Source organism: Meriones unguiculatus, chromosome 9 (assembly GCF_030254825.1).
Source record: "Meriones unguiculatus strain TT.TT164.6M chromosome 9, Bangor_MerUng_6.1, whole genome shotgun sequence".
NCBI lineage: Eukaryota > Metazoa > Chordata > Mammalia > Rodentia > Muridae > Meriones > Meriones unguiculatus.
The window spans coordinates 56,262,994-56,282,254 of NC_083357.1; the positions used below are offsets into that span (position 1 = coordinate 56,262,994).

Sequence of the window (19,261 nt, forward strand, 5' to 3'; positions counted from 1 at the left end):
ATCCCAAACAGCCAGCTCACAAACGTGTCTTCAGAAAAGCTTCTTCCTTCAAGTTCAAAGCTTCCACTCATGAGGCTACCTTTCATGGCTGCCTTGAGTCTGTGGAAGCTCCGTCTATCATTTAATTTTGTCTCAGTAATTTTTCCCACTGACAGAATTGGTCTCCTCACAAAATTGTTCTTTCTCACCTTTGTGCACCTTTTTCTTAATTCTTGCTTTGAGGTTACAAATGTGATCTTTAAGCAACAGCCTGTGGCTCAGAAACTTGGTCTCTAACAGTTCAAGATAGTGGATATAGAGACATTCTGGGTTTTTCTCACTAGCGACATTTGGAGTTCAGAATGTGCTCTCATGCTGCACTTCTATACAAATGGGAATCATCTATTAAAACAGCATTTCTTTCCTGTTTCCTTTTTATCTTTACATTTTCATAGCTGTAGGTTTCTGAATGGGTAACAAATGGAAATGTACCTCCTTATCAGGGCACATCTCAAGTCCAATGAGAAAGAAGTTGTTTGATCCTAAAAACAATCACGTCACTGTTGCACCGGTGGACACATCTTTCTAATTAGGTTGGTCATTTAACACACAGGATGCACAGAGGATAACTCCAATGATGTTGTATCTCCTCTAACTAGAAGAGCACACTGTAGGTCAGTTCTGATTTTATTTTTCTGTATGTAACATCATAGTTTGTGTTTTCTTCATCGATACAACCATTTCAATTAAATATGTTACATAACCAAGACTAAGAAAAGTATCATATATTGTGTGAAGACCTGTGAGGCCTTCTGGAAAATAACTCACATCGAAATATCACACACATGGCTCTGAGTACGTGACTAGGTTTCCATACCAGGCATGGTATCCCTCCTCTTGAGCAGATCATAAGTTCAATTAGGGTGTATGAGCCACTACTGCTCCCAGGGAGTTATTGTGGCATGCTGAACATTGATATAGGTAATGACTGCAAATACTCTTTACTCCATTATAAAATACAACCCTTGAAGAGAAGAGAAATTAATTCATGCTGCTAAACTAATGGTTCCCTCTTGGATATGCCAAATTACAAAAATGTGCAATGATAGGATAAACACTTTGATATCTAAAACTTTCATGTATTATAGTGACAATGATATTTTCTAACCTTCTTGAAGATGTGTAGCACATGTATTCCTATTGTTAACAGACAATGAATGAATTGTTTGAAATCTTAATACTACAAAGTAGAATTATGAAAAAGTAGGGTTATTGAGAACACCACCTACAACATAGGAGACATTATTGAAACTAGTGCAGTGTTTGAGAAGATGATCACTGTAAATTATACATGTCTTTCTGACTTACATCTTAGAATGGATAACTTAAAAAAAAATTAAGACATGGGTGGGATCATTAGTCCATTTAAGTGCAGAAAAACCTGCATCTAATATAGTTCACAGTGTTGTAAAGAAACATGACAAGGACTGATTTGCTTCATCAATGAAAAAAATATGATCAAATCTAGAAATGTAGTCTACTGTACTGAGATGATGTCCAATGAGCACGTGATAAGTCCAGCACAGCCAGCACATCATGGCATGGGTATAATGGCTGCAAGTTAATAGTTTGTAGGAAATGTTTTTTTTTTTTCAATTAATTAACTTATTTATTCACTTTACATCCCAATGGCAGCCCCTTCCTCCTCTTCTCCTGGTCCCACCTCTTCCTACTTTTCCCCTCCACTTCTCTGCAGAAAAGAGAAGACCCAAGCAACCAACCCTGCCCTGCACATCCAGTCTCAACAGGACTAAGTGCGTCCTCTTTCACTGAGCCCAGACAAGGTCGCTCAGCTAAGAGAAAGTGATCCAAAATCAGGCAACAGAGTCTATGTCAGAGAGGGCCCCCACTCCCATTATTAGTGAACCCTCATGAAGACCAAGCTTCCCATGAGCTACATGTGTGTACGGAGTCTAGTTTCAGTCCTGGCTTGGTCTTTGGTTCGTGGTTCCGTCTCTATGAGGGCCCATTGGCCTACATTAGTTGACTCTGTTAGTCTTTTTGTGGAGTTCTTGTACCCTCCTAGTGTCTCTATCTTTCCCCCAAATCTTCCCTTAGTTCAGCCTAGTGTTTGGTTTGGGTCTCAGCATCTATTTTATTCTGCTTCTGTGTGAAGCCTTTCAGAGGTTAGTTATGTTAGTTTCCTCTCTGCATAGCAAACTATTATTAATGGTGTTCCAGGGTACGGAATGTTTTTTTTTTTTAGAATAGATGCATATGTGCAGTTCTATCTTTTTTAAAATGACAAAAAACTGACAGAAACTGAAAGGCTGCTGTTCTAACAAGAACTCCAGCCAATCGGATCATTTAAATATCTCCACAGTGAATTTAAAAATTGTATTCTTGTTTGAATTAAAAGTGTGTATTAACAAGAGCATGTATTTTTGTTTTCTACAGGATTAGAGGCATCTCATCCAAAATACAGATAATGGTAAAAATTCAGTTTCATTTGTGTTCTCTACCTGAATTCGTAATAATTATGAAGAGAAGTTTCCTGGAACAGTGAGGGTATACCTTCTCCTACCTCAGAAATTTCACTGTTTCATCACCTGTTATCCTCTGAAAAAAGTAGAACCCAGGAATGATATGCTAAAATTGAAGTTAATTGTTGTATTATTCTTGAACATGACAAAATGATAGAACACTTGTTGAGTACTTTCAAGACTCTAAACTCAATCCCCAGAACCAAAAGCAAAGGCCGTGACCAATCACTGTGTTTGTCCTTGAACCACAAGGGCCATGCAAAGCACTCAACAAGTGGTGACAGGTTTGAGGACAGGCTGCAGGTATCTGGGGAGCAGTGTGTATCTGCTGTGCAGAAGTAGATGGCTGAGTCTCCAGGCTGAGTGGCTGTGACATGCAGGGACAGGTGTTTCTCTTTCTTATCCAACAAAAGGCTGAGTCTTTGGTTCTGCTTTCTTTCCATATTTGAACGGATGTCAATGATGAACTGAGGACCCTTCCCAGGCTCTTGCTTATACCAAGAGAAGTAGGCTGAGGCACTGTTAGTGTAAGTGCAGTTGATGACAGCACTGTCTCCCTCCTGGACACTCAGGGAAGAAGGGTGCTGTTTCACCTGCTCACCTCGGCTCTCCCCTATGCAGAAAGATGGAGAGAAAGGTTTTCAAGTCATTTCTCTTCCTTAATTACTGCTATAGTAAGCATAAAAAACTGAATGAAGCCATTTCCTGGACATCTAAGGATCATCCACTAACACACTCTATCTCCCATCCCTGCAAACACCCCATCCTCAACTCACAGTCCATCTGCAGCCAGAGGAAAATGAATAAAGCATGAACAGCTGTCTTCATGGTGCTTCCTATTCAGATCAAGTGTAGATGCTCAGTCTCCAGGCAGCTGAGCCACTTGCAAGTCTAGATTGGCCCTTGTGACAATCACAACTGCTGAGTTAATTGCCCAGCCAATGAGAAGCAATCCTGTTCATTGAGAATTCTCTGAGATCGCCTTTCACTGCATCAGCTGAGGTGCACTGCCACCCTGTGGTCAGATTTCTAACTACTGGACTCTAGTTTCTTTCCTAGTATTCTAAGTTACATTAGATAGATAGATAGATAGATAGATAGATAGATAGATAGATAGATAGATAGATAGATAGACAGACAAACTTCAAAAGAGACTCCAGCCCACTTGTGCCATCCCTACTCTTCCAAATAGCTGTGCTCATGTAGACTGTGAACCAGCCTAACCAGGTGGGGGGTTGTTTTATGTTCTTATTCACCCTGTGAGTAGCACATTCTCAGACCTAGCTGGGCTCCTGGCCTGTGAACCAGTGTAACCAGAAGAGTGTTTCAGGTCTCCACTTGCCCACTCCATCTCCACACTCACAGGCCTAGCTGTGTTTCCTCCAATGTAAAGCAACACCTCCAATTAGAAAGCCCAGATCTCTATCCACTCACATCTCCCCACAACCAGAAAGCATATTTTAGATCCTGTTACTTGCAAAGTGACCTAGACTGGTAAATTTCCCAGAACCTCCCTGTGCCATCCCCACACTCACAGGCATAGCTTAGCTTGGAAAACTTTTGCACAAAGCGCAGAGTCCCAGACCTAAGTCACATTCACATGCTTTCTTAATTAACACGGAAATAGAGTCACTTTCATCCCTGCAATCGATAACGAGTATCTGTATCTGAAGAACTGACCTACCAACTCTTAGCACCTGATCTGAATGCAAGCAAGCTTGAGGAACATCAAAAAGAGGAACAAAATGCTACTCAGCAGAGGCAGGCTACAGTATCAGACACAATGAAAGAAGTCAGCGTGCTGAGATCATATAACAAACAGAAAATATGAAAGGCCAAGACAACCCCACTCCCACACAACCCCACTATAGAAATGTTTTCCAATAAGAATTGCCAAAGGGAATACCAGGACACAAATGCAGGTGATCCTATACTAATATGGCACAAAAAATTAGGGTTTAAACTAAAATTAATAAGAAGGGATAAGGAGGAACCCTTAAAGACTTTCTAGTATTAAAAAAAAAAATGAAGGCCCTACATACCCAAAGTTGTGGGGCACAATGAAAGCAGTGCCAAGAGGAAATTTCATAGCACTAAGCGCCTTCAGAAATTGGAGAGATATAATACCAGCAACACACCTGAAAGTTCAAAAGAGAAATAAGCAGACACACAAAAACGGAGTAGATGACAGGAAAAGAGGAAAAATTTTATTTTAGCTTATACTTTCAGAGCACAGTCCACTGAGCATAGACACTGAGGGAGGTTAGTGCAGAAACTTGCAATCAGCCTTGCTTCCAGGTCTATACAGCAGTACATCTGAACAAGCAATACACTTTACAGCCAAAGAGGTGCAGCAGGAGAACAGGAGAATGGCGCTTACCATCTGGCTTGCAGGTCAGTTTACACTCATCTCCTTCTTATACAGTTTAGGACCACCTGCCTGGTGATGGCCTAGCCCTTAGTGAGCTGGACCTCACTGCAGCAGTTAACAGCGAAGACAATCCCCAAAGACAAATCTATGAGCATCCCCCTCCTTCACAGGCCAGAAATCTACAATTGTTCATAATACAAGGAATAAGTGTCTCTATGGCGCAAAATCCAACTGAAATACCTGCACCTAAGACTCAAGGAAGTCACAGAGGAGGTGGCAGAGAAATTGGGAGAGCCAGAGGTCTAGAATCCCTGCTGCTAGGTACATTCCCCCAGAAATGACAAGGAAATGCAATAAAGCATCTCAAAAATATGTTTGCCTGAGCAAAATAAATATCATGATAACATCATTTGGCATGGTAACATGGGTAAGAGAGAGTCCCCATGCTTCAACTTCTACAGGAACACATTCAGCTTGTAACAACAGCTGATAAAGGAAGGATCAGGTTCCTCCAGGGACAAGCTCCCACACATATTTTTCAATCCCACCTTCTCAGTCCTGAACACATGTCCATATGTCCATGGACAAAATTAAATGGAATCAGTAAGTTGCATGGCTGCAAATACTTGTGTGTGTGTGTGTGTGTGTGTGTGTGTTGAGAAAGAAAGTAGAGTGGGAATCCTTAGAGAAAGAGAAGACTGGTAGAAGTGGAATTAGAATAAAGTATGGTGATTGGTTTGATAAGAACAAAGGATGATACGTTTGGATGAAATGTCATAAAGAAACACATTATTGTGCACATTGCAAGCCTTCTGGTGTTGGTCTCCTTGGTTTGCCTGTGGTGTATATGCAAGATTAGAGTCTCACAACAGCGTAATGCAGCCATGACCATTCAGGCCTTTACAGCCATTGAAGCAGGACAGTCTCCCCAAGCATGGGAGCTAAAATGTTACACTCAGGATGCGAGGCTAAGCAATGCACTCAGGGTCAGCGGCTTTGGACCCAGAGAAGAGCATGTCTGATTGCATGCGGGTTGATGCCCCAGGTCCCGCCTCTGAGAAAAAGGTATCGGACGGGTCTGATGCTCTTTGGGTGGATGACACCTAAATGAACATCGGTACAAAGTCCCAATTTATTTCTAATATCAGAGATCAGACCTCTACTCTTGCCTGATGCGTCTAAAACAAAAAGGGGGAACTGCAGAGAGCTGCGTAATGCCATGCCTTAAAGATGGAGCTGGTTTCTGCCTTCCACCTTCCTGATGGTGAGTGCTCTCTGTCACAAACAACTCCATATTTGGCTAAGGCTGAGGATCTGGCTTGCTTCCCTGTATGTGGACCTATCTGCATTGCCCATGAGGCATGCTGGGGTTGGCTACCCAGAGGCTATTTAAGCTGTGGGCTGGCTTTCCCCAGGGTCAGATGATTGCTCAAGGTTCCTGAATAAATTGCATTGAAAAAAAATAAAATAAAAAACAAAAAAATATTTTTTAGTAACTTCAATCTCTTCTGCTGTGAGGATTCTACTGAACAGATCATTTAAAGGGGTGCAGGTAAGCACAGGACGGCAGGCTCTAAATAGCAGCACAGAAACCTGATGTGAGAGGGTTGTTGTGCACTGGGTAAGGTATTCATTTACACACACACACACACACACACACACACACACACGTAATTTCCCTTTCTGCAAATAATGTTGTACACTTTAGGTATGGTTTATGAAGCACTGGTAGTCATCATTTTCTCTGTACCTCCTAGTGAACTTTATAGTAGATATTTCCAGTAATCGACGGCAGGAATGAGATAAATGAAGCACAAAAGTTATGCAGCAGTCTCCAAATTCCCCACAGCTAATAAGTGGTAGATCTGGAACTTCAAGCCAAGTCCTAGTCTCCAGGAGGGAAGATTCAAGAACTGTGGCATATCTGCTAAGTGCTAAACAAGAAAACACATGGAATTCACCCGGCACCTTCCCTCACACAGTGGGTCTGCTTCTCCTGTACTCCATAAAGACCAGCTGCACACGCTGAGGTTGCAGTGTCTCCCACACGACAAAGCTCATGGAGTCTTCTGAGCTCTACTGACAGTGCGTCCTAATGATGGCTCTCATGGTTTCTCACAGGCATCCGTGGTCTGTCACGTCTTACTGCCAATGGAAACACTGTGTGTTATGATGGGAGGGTGGAAGGCAGAGGGAGGACAGCCAGAGCTCACTGTGCCATGTTCCCTACAGCAGCTTCTTCCCAGCAGTGACTCATTTCCACATCTCGGGATGTTTCCGCAGTTTGAAAGGGCAGAATATAGACCCAAATTTCACTTGCAGGAAAAAAAAAATGTTCTATCTTGGCAACAATGCTGAGCCACTTATCTTAGGCAGTCTTCTGTTCTCCAGCCCAGAACACCCCTGTATCATATTTGACACTCCTGCACAAACCACTGTCACATCTGACATCTGTAGATCAAACACCACAGTGATCTTCCTGAATGCTCCCTGCCATGATTATCACAAAGTTCTGATTTCAGATCATCAAGGATGGCTGCTGCCACCTCCAGGCCTTCCAGACATTCAACTCATGAGCACTAGAGGGCAGCAAAGAGCTCAGCTCGATAGCAAAGTACTTCAATAAGAGACTGAAGTAGAGATTAGCAAGAGATTCAGTCAAAAACTTTGGTTTTCATTATATTTTCTTTTCCTTTTTATATTTTTCAGTCTCAAAAATGCAAATATTTCAAGTTTCCTCTCATATGAGGTCCCAGATTTTAATGCTTATGCATACATAGCTACGTGGAGGATTGTCATTCTCCATGGAAATATAAAAAGACAATCAGTGAGGGGAAAGAAAAAAGATCTTAAGGAAGGGCAGGAAATGAAAATAAAAAGGGAAAGAAGCAGAAATCACAAAGAGTAATAAAATACAGGTGACACAAAACCAGAAGGGGCTCAAAGGGGGAGTCAGGGAGCCAGGAAGAAGGACACAGGGAAGGGGTGCAGCAGTAATGCTGATGGTCATCTAGGGTTTGCAGAGTACATTCCCTGCACAAACACAGGACTGGATGTCAGGGACAGACAGATGCACCTCAGAGGAGGAGAAAGTAAAGCTTTATCCCTTGGGAATGGGAGATACCCAAAGGCTGAGAGTTCAGTAAACTGGTTCTGAGCTGAGTCTTCTGTAGCCCTCTTGGTCCTCTTTCCTGTGTCCATCTGTTTAGAACCCCACATCCTTACCTTCCAGCCACTTCTCTACATGTGTCTTCTAGGACCTAGAAGCCTCCACCTCGGGGTCTGCTTATGTTTTCCCATCCACCACGTCCCTCTTCTAACTCTTCCAGAAGTTCATTTGGATTCTGTTTTTTAAACCAATAAAAGCATTTAAGATATAATAATTTTGTAATGAACTACTTTCCTTTTCCTCACCTGGAAATATGTGTGTTAGAGCTTGATCTTCAAGGAAGGAAAATGGAAAGATTAAGACCACGTCTTCACCAGTGGTTGCCTTTGAGTAAAGACTCCCAGGAAGTGCAGGGCATCACCTGGCTGGGACGTGATGGGACAGCACTGTGGGCAGACAGGGCAAAGGACAGGGACACAGGCTCTGAAGGGGGAATGTGCCCTGTGTGCTTCTGGGAAAATCTTTCCCTCTGGATCCTTATACATCACAGCACGGGACTGCAGAGAGCCTTGCTGAGAAACTCAGCACTTTTAACAGCTGAGTTAATCAATTTTTTTTTAATCAGTTGCTCCTTGGGCAATGTGTAGGCTTGTCATCCTTTTCTCATTCCCTTAGGTCAGATGCAACCAGTAATCTCATCATTACTGAGTCATTGGCCACCCTGCTCCAAGCTACCGCTCCTGATTAAAAACAAAGAAACAAAACACAAAGGAGAAGAAAAAATCCTACACATTATGTACAGCTCTTGTGCAACATTCTGGCTGATGTTAAAGAGAGATGCTGTGTCTCAATCCTGAACACCAAAAATGAGAAAAGTAAGAGCCTTCATACAAGGTTATCATGTCTGAGTTGGATTGTGAAATATGTAGTCTTTCATATATGTTAACAGTAATGAAAAGTAAGTCAACCATCTTTTTCTCAGTAAAACCTTTCTTTTCTTCTATATGGGGTTCATTTGGGCTTTTTCTTCATTGCAAAAATATTTTTTAGTGTGCCAGTGAACTTCCCAGTGTAGAAAATTTTTTGTTGTTTTGTTTTAGGCAGAATGTAGCTGTTATATTGAGTGAATTCAAACTGGCAAGCCTCTGTCTCACATGCAGAGACAGCAGGCAGATGCCATTGAATCCAACTGAGGAACGTTTAACAAGGACAATTGCAAAGAAGTTCATAGGATGTTAGTGATATGTATTAGCCTTTCCTTAAAATTTGTTTCCCATGCTGACTTTTCTGGCTTTTAATGAAGTACCAAGCTTTTTTTCCTCAGAGTAGAGACTTTAAATTTTACATTTGTTAACAGATTTTGGTTTTTTTGCATTTAGTGAGTTCTCTAAGTTCTTCCCAAGCCTTGCCTTGCCTGCCTGGAATTCTCTTTCCAAAATCAGAGAGGTGAACTTGCAGAAGTCCTTAGTAACTTTGAAGATTCATTTGCTGGTTTTTTTATGTAGGAGGGTTTGTTAAAATCACAGTGATGCAATGCAGTCTCAGATCCTTACTGATTAGGGGCCCATGTGATATTTCATGTCATTTAGTGTTTAGTTTGTTGAACTGGGAGCGCCATTTTGCCATGCACTAACATTTCCAGGATCTACTCCCTATTTTTATGTAATTGTTCTCTTCATCTTCCTGTCTGGCTTTGGTCAGAAATCTCCTCTTTTAGATATGAGACTTGCTGTGTCATGTTTACAGCTTTCATTTATTTGGCATGTTGATCTCTCACCTTTGATTACCAGTTTTAGATGTTCTTCTTTATGAAAGATGCTTCCTGGAAACACAAATAATTGGCATTGTTTGTTAATCCAGACAGCTATTCTGTGACTTCTATTTGGTGAGTTAAAGAGATTTCTTTGAAATGGGGGCTGGAACTTAGACACAGTACATAGAATCACTTGCTATATCTACAGAAGAATCAGATTCAGCTCCTAGCATTCCATAGTAACTCATTCCCTTCAATAACTCCAATGTCAGGGAATGTAATGCCCCTTCTAGCCTCCATGAAAACCAGACATGCACACAGTACACACTTGTACATGCTGGAAAAACAGTTTACACTCATGTTATAAAAAATCTTTAAATACACATTCAGAAACACATGTCTCAGAATTACTTTCCCTGTGTCATTCTGTTTTGGGGTGAACATGGAAAAAGCACCATTAGAAGACTTAAAGCATAGGCGATTATACAATATTATATTATATATTATATATTGTATAATTTATGTTATAGCTCTACAGATTCAGGCTCCAAGCACATTTGATGTCAATGGGGTGCCAGCTCCATTTACCATTAACCCTCTACTCCTCACTTCTCTAGCTTCTGTTTGTCTTGGGTCAAGTCTGTGTGCATCTATCGTGTTGACAAATGTGATGGCTTCTGAATTTCCCCAAAACTAGAGAGATTGAGGTGTGGTGGGTCATCCTTCTAGACATCAATTTTCTTCTGGGTCTCGCTGTATTTTCACAAGTCTCAGTACACCCATGTGCTGCCCTCATGCAACTGTCCTTCCCAATTGCTGCTCTAGCTGACCTCAGTACCTCAGGCTCAGTACCAGATACAAAGACAAGGATTTGTGGGGATAGCCCAAGAACCTCCAGTATTTCACATATGAAGTTCTTATCAGATGTCTCTGACCACTTTACTCATGATGGCTCTGCTTCTCTGAGTGTAACTTCACAAGAAAATTGTGTTCTTTGCTCTTTCAGATAACTCCTCTCAGATGTGTGCTGTTGCCAATATGAATTGAAACTAACACTTTAAATTGTTGTGATGCCATATTCTCAACTGTAGGAAGCACTACATATCTTCTCTGTGATCTATTTTTAATTAAATACTTTCAAGACAAAGTATTAAAAGAAAACCACTCATCATAACTGTCTCTGAATTGCCTGGGATGAGGTTTTACTTAGAAACACACTACTGACGCAGACCACAGAGGAAGCATGCACAGTGAGACTTCCTGTTCAGCATGTGCAGGTGTGCTTCTCAGCTGGGCACCTCCGATGGGCAATGCTTAAGGAGACCCAGATTTTGTTCAGCTTGTGCTGTCACTTCAAACACTGTGGGTCACCTCTTGGAGGGCACAGAAATACATCCCCGAATCTTCTAGCTGTGAGACTGAAATGACAAGGCTGAAGGACTTGGCTGATTTCTTCATGGTGACAGAATAGCGGCCGTTCCTCTCATTCTGAATAGAAGAAGAACTCTGGCGAATAAGGAAAATCATCTCTCCAGTAACAAGCTGCTTATACCAAAAGAGATGGTAATAGTAATAACTTGTCTCATATGAACAATCCAGGGTGACATCTCTGTACTGACTGCTTGTAGTTGACTGGACCTGAGTGACTTTCTGGGCCACATTGAATCCTGCAGAACAACCAGAGGAAAGAATAAAAACCTTATCCTGTGATAGTGTACACAAAGCAGTGTAGGAAAAGGGCCCCTTAAAATCCAAAGACAAACTTAACTTAAGACATTTCTGCTCACTTTTCTCCAATCCATTTCCCCCCCTCATGTCAATGTAAATGGCCATTTGCTTGGGACAATACTTCCTACAAAATATCCTCAGCTATATATGAAATGTCCATACCAGAGAAGGTCAAGGCCACCAACACACAGAGCAGGCTGCAGGGAGGCATGTGTCACCGGGCCCTCTGTATGAGTGTGTCAGCTCTGCCTCAGCTCAGTGTTCAGTGTCTGAGGGCCAGGCAGTGAGCACGTGTACCTCTTGTGTTTCTTACAATGCCTTAAGCAGGAAATGTGGTTTTGTGTGATCATAGGTTACAACCTCCATGTACAGAGAGAAAAGGGTAGCCCACCACAGGCCTCTACTTGCTTCCTTGTCTGAAAAGGGAGATTGAGAAAATCCATCCCTGCTGAGGGGGAAGTAGCTTTGCACACATGGGTGTTATTCAGGGAGATGATTTTGGGAACCAAAGTAAAATTCATCATGAGCTATGTGTGATATGTAGTTCACTGCAGACCATTGTCTTATGTTATCTTCTCTCCATCCATTGTCTAATTGTCTATTTAAGCTTAATAAAAAAAATAATTAAGTCCTCTTGGACCCATGAATTTCCCTTTGAAACACTGGTATCTGAAAGAGTCTTCCTCCTTTGCTCAATGCCAGGGTCTATCCAAATTCTGTCCCATCAGCATTCCAGAAGATCCCCATCCCATTTGCTTATGCCCTGGCAAATTGTAACAGGAATAAAATAATAGTCTTCAGGGACTAAGAAGATGTTTAGTGTGTCGGTTGACAGCTGTACATCATGAGTCCCTTTGTGTGGATCTCCAGGACCCATGTAAGAATCCAGAAGCTATGGCTGCCCCTGCAGTCAGGGCTCTGAGAAGCATAGACATGAGGATCTTGGGGTCTCACTAGTCAGTCATTGATGAGCTTCAGTTTAAGTAAGAGTTCCCACAAAAAGAAATAAATAAACAAATGTGACAAAAAAATGAGAGTGGTAACCATTGATGACCACTGGTTCACACACACACACACACACACACACACACACACACACACACACACATTCATACACAGTTGGTTGGGAAGTTACAATAATTTTTAAATCCACTGCTAAAAAAAACTTACTCTCTTTTAAAAAGTTTACCATTAAGTTGTACTCACAGGATGTGTTCTGTTCTCTCCACACAGAGAAACCTCTTTGTTACATGTCCTAGAAGTTTCTGTAACATTATACTGTCATATTCCATCTCACTTGTAAACTTTCTGTATTTTAATTTAGAAACCAGTCTCATGATAAGCATGGCAGGTCTCCCTGTGACTTGAGCATATTATATGTCCAAGATACATATAACCAGCAAGCATTAGAGTCATGTTACCACATGGGTTTGTGGTTGAATGTTTTTGTGTGTACAGCTATATCACCATTTAGAATATAGCTCTTAATCCTTGAACTGCTCTCATTATCCCAATGGAGGAAATTACCCAAAAGGCAATCAGAAGAGAAGATACAAACAAGGTCTCTGTAAGAGCTCCAGGTATTTCTATAAGAAAAAATAGCAGGTCAACATGTACTTCAGGGAATACTTTCTGGGATCAGAGTCACATTCCTCTGCCCATTTCACTGCTTAGTGCTGAGAGCCCATGCCCTGGACTTCTCTCGCTGTCTATCAGGAGACCATGGGAACCACAGCAGCCTGGGCAGCACAGGGTGGCAGGGCTGTGCCCCTGCTCTAGATCTCCAGAGAGCGAGTGGATGCCCTGCAAGCTGCATAGCCACAGCCTCTGAGACGTGACTTTGTAATACACTGGGTTTTTCCTGGGTTTAAGTGCTGAGGTGGACAACTGGTATCATTCTAAATACTGCTTTGTCTTTCCTGTGCTTCCATGATGACAGTGCTTCCCAGTGAAGATAAAGCTTAAGGTTGGTGAACAGATAACTCAATGATTCAAAGCACTTGTTGCTAATGATAAATACTGAAGTTGATATCCCAGGACACATTTAATAAGTTATGTTTTCTGAAAAGCCTGAAACTCCACCTTTGAGTGCATGGACACCAACTTTTGGCCTTTACATGTACACAGATGTGTCCACCCATGTATGTATACAAGTTTGTGTATACTCACACAGACCTGTGTGCTTCGACCCACCACACATACACACATACACACACACACACCCACACACACAGAGAGAGAGAGAGAGAGAGAGAAATTAATAAAATAAAACATTTTAAAGAATGATGCTTAGATTTAAAGAACCACAAGAAGAGATCAGGCATTGAGGAAAATGGGGATAATGTTGGGCTTAATTTGGAAGTTGGGAGGGAGGTCAACACAGAAGAAGACAGAGAGAAGTTAAATGCCACTGAGGATGGTTGAAATACCCTTAAGGATATTTATTACTTCATGTTTACATGAAATTATATTTCATATATATTTTAATGAAGTTATTCCACTTGGGCTGGCAATACCCCCTCAAAAGAAGGATCATCTAACAGGAAACCAAGTGCCAGGCATGGGAAACCTCTTTTCAATATGTTGATCAAGGAAATCCAAGAGGCTCTTAGAAGAATGCTGACTATTGCTGTTCTGCTAGGTTTCCTCTCAGAGATCAAAAGCAAGTCTCAGTTGAGGGAAGCCCTATACTTTGGACCAAGACCTGGAAGATTACCTCTCATGCCTCTCAAGAAAGGTTTTCTTGTCAGCAGAGGAAGACCATCACAGAAAATAACAACTGGTTAAAAAAAAAACAAACAACTGATTATGGAACTTTCACCACCCCAAACAAATACATCTACAACAAGACTCCTACAACAAAGGCCCAAAAAACATTGAAGAAAACAGGGCACCAAGAAAGTATAAGAACAAGAAGACCAGGAAGTGTGCCTCAAGAAGTTCTGCTAGAAATTATGGGGGAGCAATAGCCTTGACACCACAAAAGTATGTCTGCACAGCAAGTACTGAACAATGATGATACCACTAGCCAAGAAAAATTGTACCTGCACGTTGCTACATTTGGGGTTTCTTTTTCTCTCCTTTACTCTTCACCACCCCATGTTCTTCATTTCTTTAGAGAAAAACTAATAAAGGTGAAAGTGAGCAAAGTTATCAGTAGACTACTTCTTGCTTATTCGGGATGTCAAGTTTCCTTGGGTAAAATTTATCTACTCCATCAGGATACCTAACTTCTTGATTCTTTGTATACAACTACTTGGCAAACAGCATCCAACCAACAAGCACCCAACAACAGCAGATCTGCTACTTGGGCCTCTAGCATTTAAAGATCCTCTGAAAATTTCCCAGAATTCCAAACTTGACACACTCACAGAAACTATTTGCAGCTGGAAGAACCACAACTCTGTTAGAGCATGAGGCAAATCATAGTCACCTGCTATGACTCAGTCACATATTTGCACACCTGACAAAAACAAAAACATATTCCTTTAATGTTTTTGTGTGTTTTAAGGAAAATTTTCACTACAGAAATGACATGGGGCTGGAGAGGTGGCTGAGAGGTTAAGAGCACTGGCTGTTCTTCCAAAGGTCCTGAGTTCAATTCCCAGCAACCACATAAACATCTATAATATGATCTGGTGCCCTCTTCTAGCCTGCAGGCACATATGCAGACAGAATACTGTATGTATGCATGCATATGTATGTGTAAATAAATAAAATCTTTAAAAAAAAAAAAGAAGAAATGACATGGTGCCCTGTACCTACACAAGGAACTACAGACAACTAAGTACTGCTGAGAGCCAGAAATGGTCATTCCCAGGGAAGAGCCCTGATTAATGATACAATAACAAGTGGTCAGCACTGAAATCATGTGCACAGAACCAGCTCTAAACAGACTCAGAAGAATGTCTGTACATAATTGTGTGTGTGTGTGTGCATCTGTGTTAAACAACAGTAATCATAGAAAAAGCGCCCATGGTTTTGCAGTTATTATTGAAGAACATGGCAGAGACTAGAGATAAAGGACATAGAAGGGGTTTGAGGAATTTAACGTAATATGTAAAAAATGATGTAATTCTATTTTGACCAAAATAAAAGCAATAAATTAAAAATATCAAAGTCAATAAATCAATCTGTGATAAGGCCTGAGTGGCTTTCTCAGGACAAGCCAACATTCAGTCTTTAGTTTTTTTATTGTCATAGGAACTTTTTAATAATTGTTTTGACAGTACATAGTAGTTATTTCCGGCACAATGATATTTAACCTTAACTTTTGCCTTCTTCAACTATTTTAATTCATGTTTAGTTTGTATAAATATTGTTTACTTTGGTCAATATGTCTGGACCAAGGTCAGGTTGTGTTGCCAAGGCAGATGTGACTGAGAAATGTCTAAGCAGAAACAAAATGGAGTCAGGACAGGACGGCATTACCTTAGTCATGTCATGGTCGGTAAACTCAGTGTCTCTATATTGAAGAAAAGAAATTTCCCCTTTCTAAAGAGATAGCAATTGCTACCTGTTAAATTAATGCTTTTATTGATACAATATTTTTTAATCAGAATTTTCCTCTTCTCTAACTCCTGCTCCATGAGTTTTCCTTGGTTTTGGCGTTTTTTAATTTAATTGAACTTTTGGTTTTGTTTTGTGGGGATTTAGTTTTTTTTGTCTGGGGTGTTTTGTTTTTGTTTTTTGAAAGTGAGATGAAGAGAAAGAACATGAAATTGGTGGACAGTATGAAAAAACGGCAAGACAGCAAGAATCCTTAATGTATTGCTTGTATTCACTCAACTTCCAACTGTCCTGACCCTGGTTTGATTGATGATGAAGTATGACACATATTTCACATCAATCCTGGCCTCTTTTCAGAGACAAACCATGAATCCTCACCCCAGACCACTGGGACTTCAACATCCATAAAGCAGCAGCTCAGGCAAATGAAATCAAAACAGACTAGAGAGTCTGAAGTCTCTGTTTGGGTCCTGGAGAGCCATTGACCCCAACAAAGGATTATTGTGATGACACAACTCTGTGGTAATCTTCAGGAGTCTGAGAAGGAGAAGAAAGAGAGTGAGGAGCCTCTGTGACCAGATGTTTAGCAATGTCATTCACTGGCACGGAAGCATGCCCACTTTTGATGCTATTCTGCAGTTGTTACAGTTTTCGTGAAAACAAAACTCCTTTCTAAATGATCTTTCATTCACAAATCTGTGGATATGTGAGCAATGCCCAATATAAACATTTTTGCCTTCAGACCCTGAAGGAATGAAGACTTTCCTTGACTGTATGCTGAAAATGCATCTGATAACGAAATTTATGTCAAAGTTCAATCTTTAAAAGCAGAATTTGCTTGATAACTGTATGAAGACACCCAAGTGGTGATGACTGGGTTATTCTAAGTCAACTTTCCCTCACCTTCCCTCAGTACTCTTGAAGTTATTTCCAGCCTTTTATTCTCTAGGATGCTCAGGGTGTGTCTTGAGGTACACAGAGTTTCCAAATTCTATGTTGCACATCCTCAAATATGCTTTCACTCTTTGCTTACTTCCATTCTAGGTTGTTGTATTCAATGAAGCCTATTTCAATCAGATAGAAATTCTGGGATTTCTTTGTTTGTTTTGTTTTGTTTTGTTTTGACTCAAGTTTAAAACTTGGCAGGGATAGAAGACCTTGAAAACCAGGAGGAGTTCACATATCGGTATTATAAGCTATATCTCCTACTGCTAAGAGCCAATTGACTTTATTTTCCTATGTGACTGTCCCCTTTTCATAATGAAAAACTATTCACTGTAGACAAGAAAAAGAACTTGTAGGCTTTTGATGTTTAAGTATAATGTCTTCCATGTTGTTTTTGTTGGTTTTGGTTTTCTGAGACAGAGTTTTACTATGTTGCTCAGGCTAGCCTACCAAACCTCAAAAATTACTCCTGTCTAGGATCCCAAAGATGTTAGGGCTTCCAAAGCCATTAACAATGTGGCATAAAAATAAATTTAAATTTTTCTTGATTAGAAATCTTTTTGGCTTTTATATAGCATTAAGTGTGCAATCCTCGCCAAGTATTAGGCAGTGAAAGAATCTTTAATTCTGTGTTTTGCTGATGTCCACAAATACTGCAGCTGCTTCTATTGACTAAGCCTTTATGTTCATTTTTATATTTTGTTCATTTATGAAATACACATGTAAAATAATTTCTTTAGTGAAAGTTGTGTATTTTCATTATATGACTAATTTGCATTCTTTCCTCCTCACTGATGTCATTTATCTATTTTAAACATACCCGTATCCTTGTGAGGGCCTCCTGGTTTACATACTTGAATTTCTTGAAGGTAAATGAAGACATAGGAGGCAAAACAAGATGAAGTAGAAGCGTTCATTGGTCATATAAATTCCCAATGATGTGGTTATCAAAGGAGATTAATGTAGAAGGAAAGACTATGTGATTTCTATCCCAGAGGCCAAAGTCAAGGTCTCCTGACACTGGGCTGTAACAACCACACATGAACAACTTCACTGACAAGAGTGTAGGGAACAGGGCCTTCATAATTTGTAGTTGCTACAAACCAAACACACAGAGAACTATTTCTATAACCATGGAATAAAAGAATCCTCTAGGGACTGGGGAAGATGGATCAGAGGATAAGAGCACTGACTGCCCTTGCAAAGTTCCTGAGTTCAATTTCCAGCGACCACATGGTGGCTCACAACCATCTATAGTGAGATCTGGTGCCCTCTTCTGGTCTGCAGGCATACATGCAGACATAATACTGTATCAATAATAAATTTTAAAAAATGAAAAAACAAATCCTCTAAACCAGTTAAGGAAATGGATCTGAAATTCCAGCTGTTCTTGAGGAGCAAACAGAGAATGTAGAAAATGCTGAGACTTCATCTTGATCTGTCTCTGGGCTGAGGGAGTCTAACCCTTAGACTCACAGTGCCCCCTGTCACCTGGTCCTGCACACCCTCCAGGCTCAGCCCCATTGCAGGCTTTGCTGGAGCCTCAGCTGCAGGTTTGGGTCTGGGCTGCAGGTGTCTGCGAAGCACTGTGCACTTGCTGCACAGAAGTAGGTGGCTGAGTCTCCAGGCTGAGAGTCTGCGATGTGCAAGGAGAGCTGTTTGTCGCTCTTACTGAAGAAGACTGTGAATCGTCCTTCTTCCTTTTTATTGGACACTGAACGTATGGCTATCAGGAGAGCAGGGCCTTCACCACGGAACTGCCGGTACCATGGGAAGTAGTCAAATAAGCTGTTCTCGTAAGTGCAGTTCAGAACTGTGGTTCCTCCTTCCCAGACTGTCAGAGATCGGGGACTTTGTCTCACCTGCTGCTGGTCACGTCTTTCCTTCTGCTGGCCACTCACCCCTGTGCAGGGAAACAGCAAATGGTGTTAGGTTCCTGAGGATGTACTGTCTGCTGATGGTTTCAAGACTAATGACTTGTCTGGTGCCCCAATTCCCTCCTGCCTCCAAATCAATCACATATCCTGAGATATGTGGTTTCTCCTACATGACTCACCAGCTAGGTGAAGGCCTAGGACTAAAAATAATGCTTTCAGGACCTTGTCCATTCCTCCTAGACTGAAGATTGGGGAGAACTCAGGTGGCCTTTTCTCTCCCACAGAACACTGACTCCAACTTCACAGGCACCTCAGTTCTTTCAGCTGGCTCCACCCTTCACAAACACTCCCTAAAGCTATTTCTCACAGAGGAAGCACTTCTCCTTTGATTTCAAATTTGTTATTGCTAAAAATAAAGTCATGAGAATCAGAAATCTCCTCATTATA

At 41.1% G+C, this 19,261-nt stretch overlaps 2 gene segments (V, D, J or C); both read right to left on the reverse strand.

Annotated features, from left to right (window-relative positions):
- Positions 1 to 11,108: 11,108 nt before the first annotated feature.
- LOC132656353 (T cell receptor delta variable 1-like) lies at positions 11,109 to 11,694 on the reverse strand. The segment is given in 2 exon segments: positions 11,109 to 11,422; positions 11,646 to 11,694. Coding segments are annotated over 2 exon segments (363 nt in total).
- A 6,757-nt stretch (positions 11,695 to 18,451) lies between these two features.
- LOC132656613 (T cell receptor alpha variable 23/delta variable 6-like) lies at positions 18,452 to 19,045 on the reverse strand. The segment is given in 2 exon segments: positions 18,452 to 18,840; positions 18,994 to 19,045. Coding segments are annotated over 2 exon segments (441 nt in total).
- Positions 19,046 to 19,261: the final 216 nt, after the last annotated feature.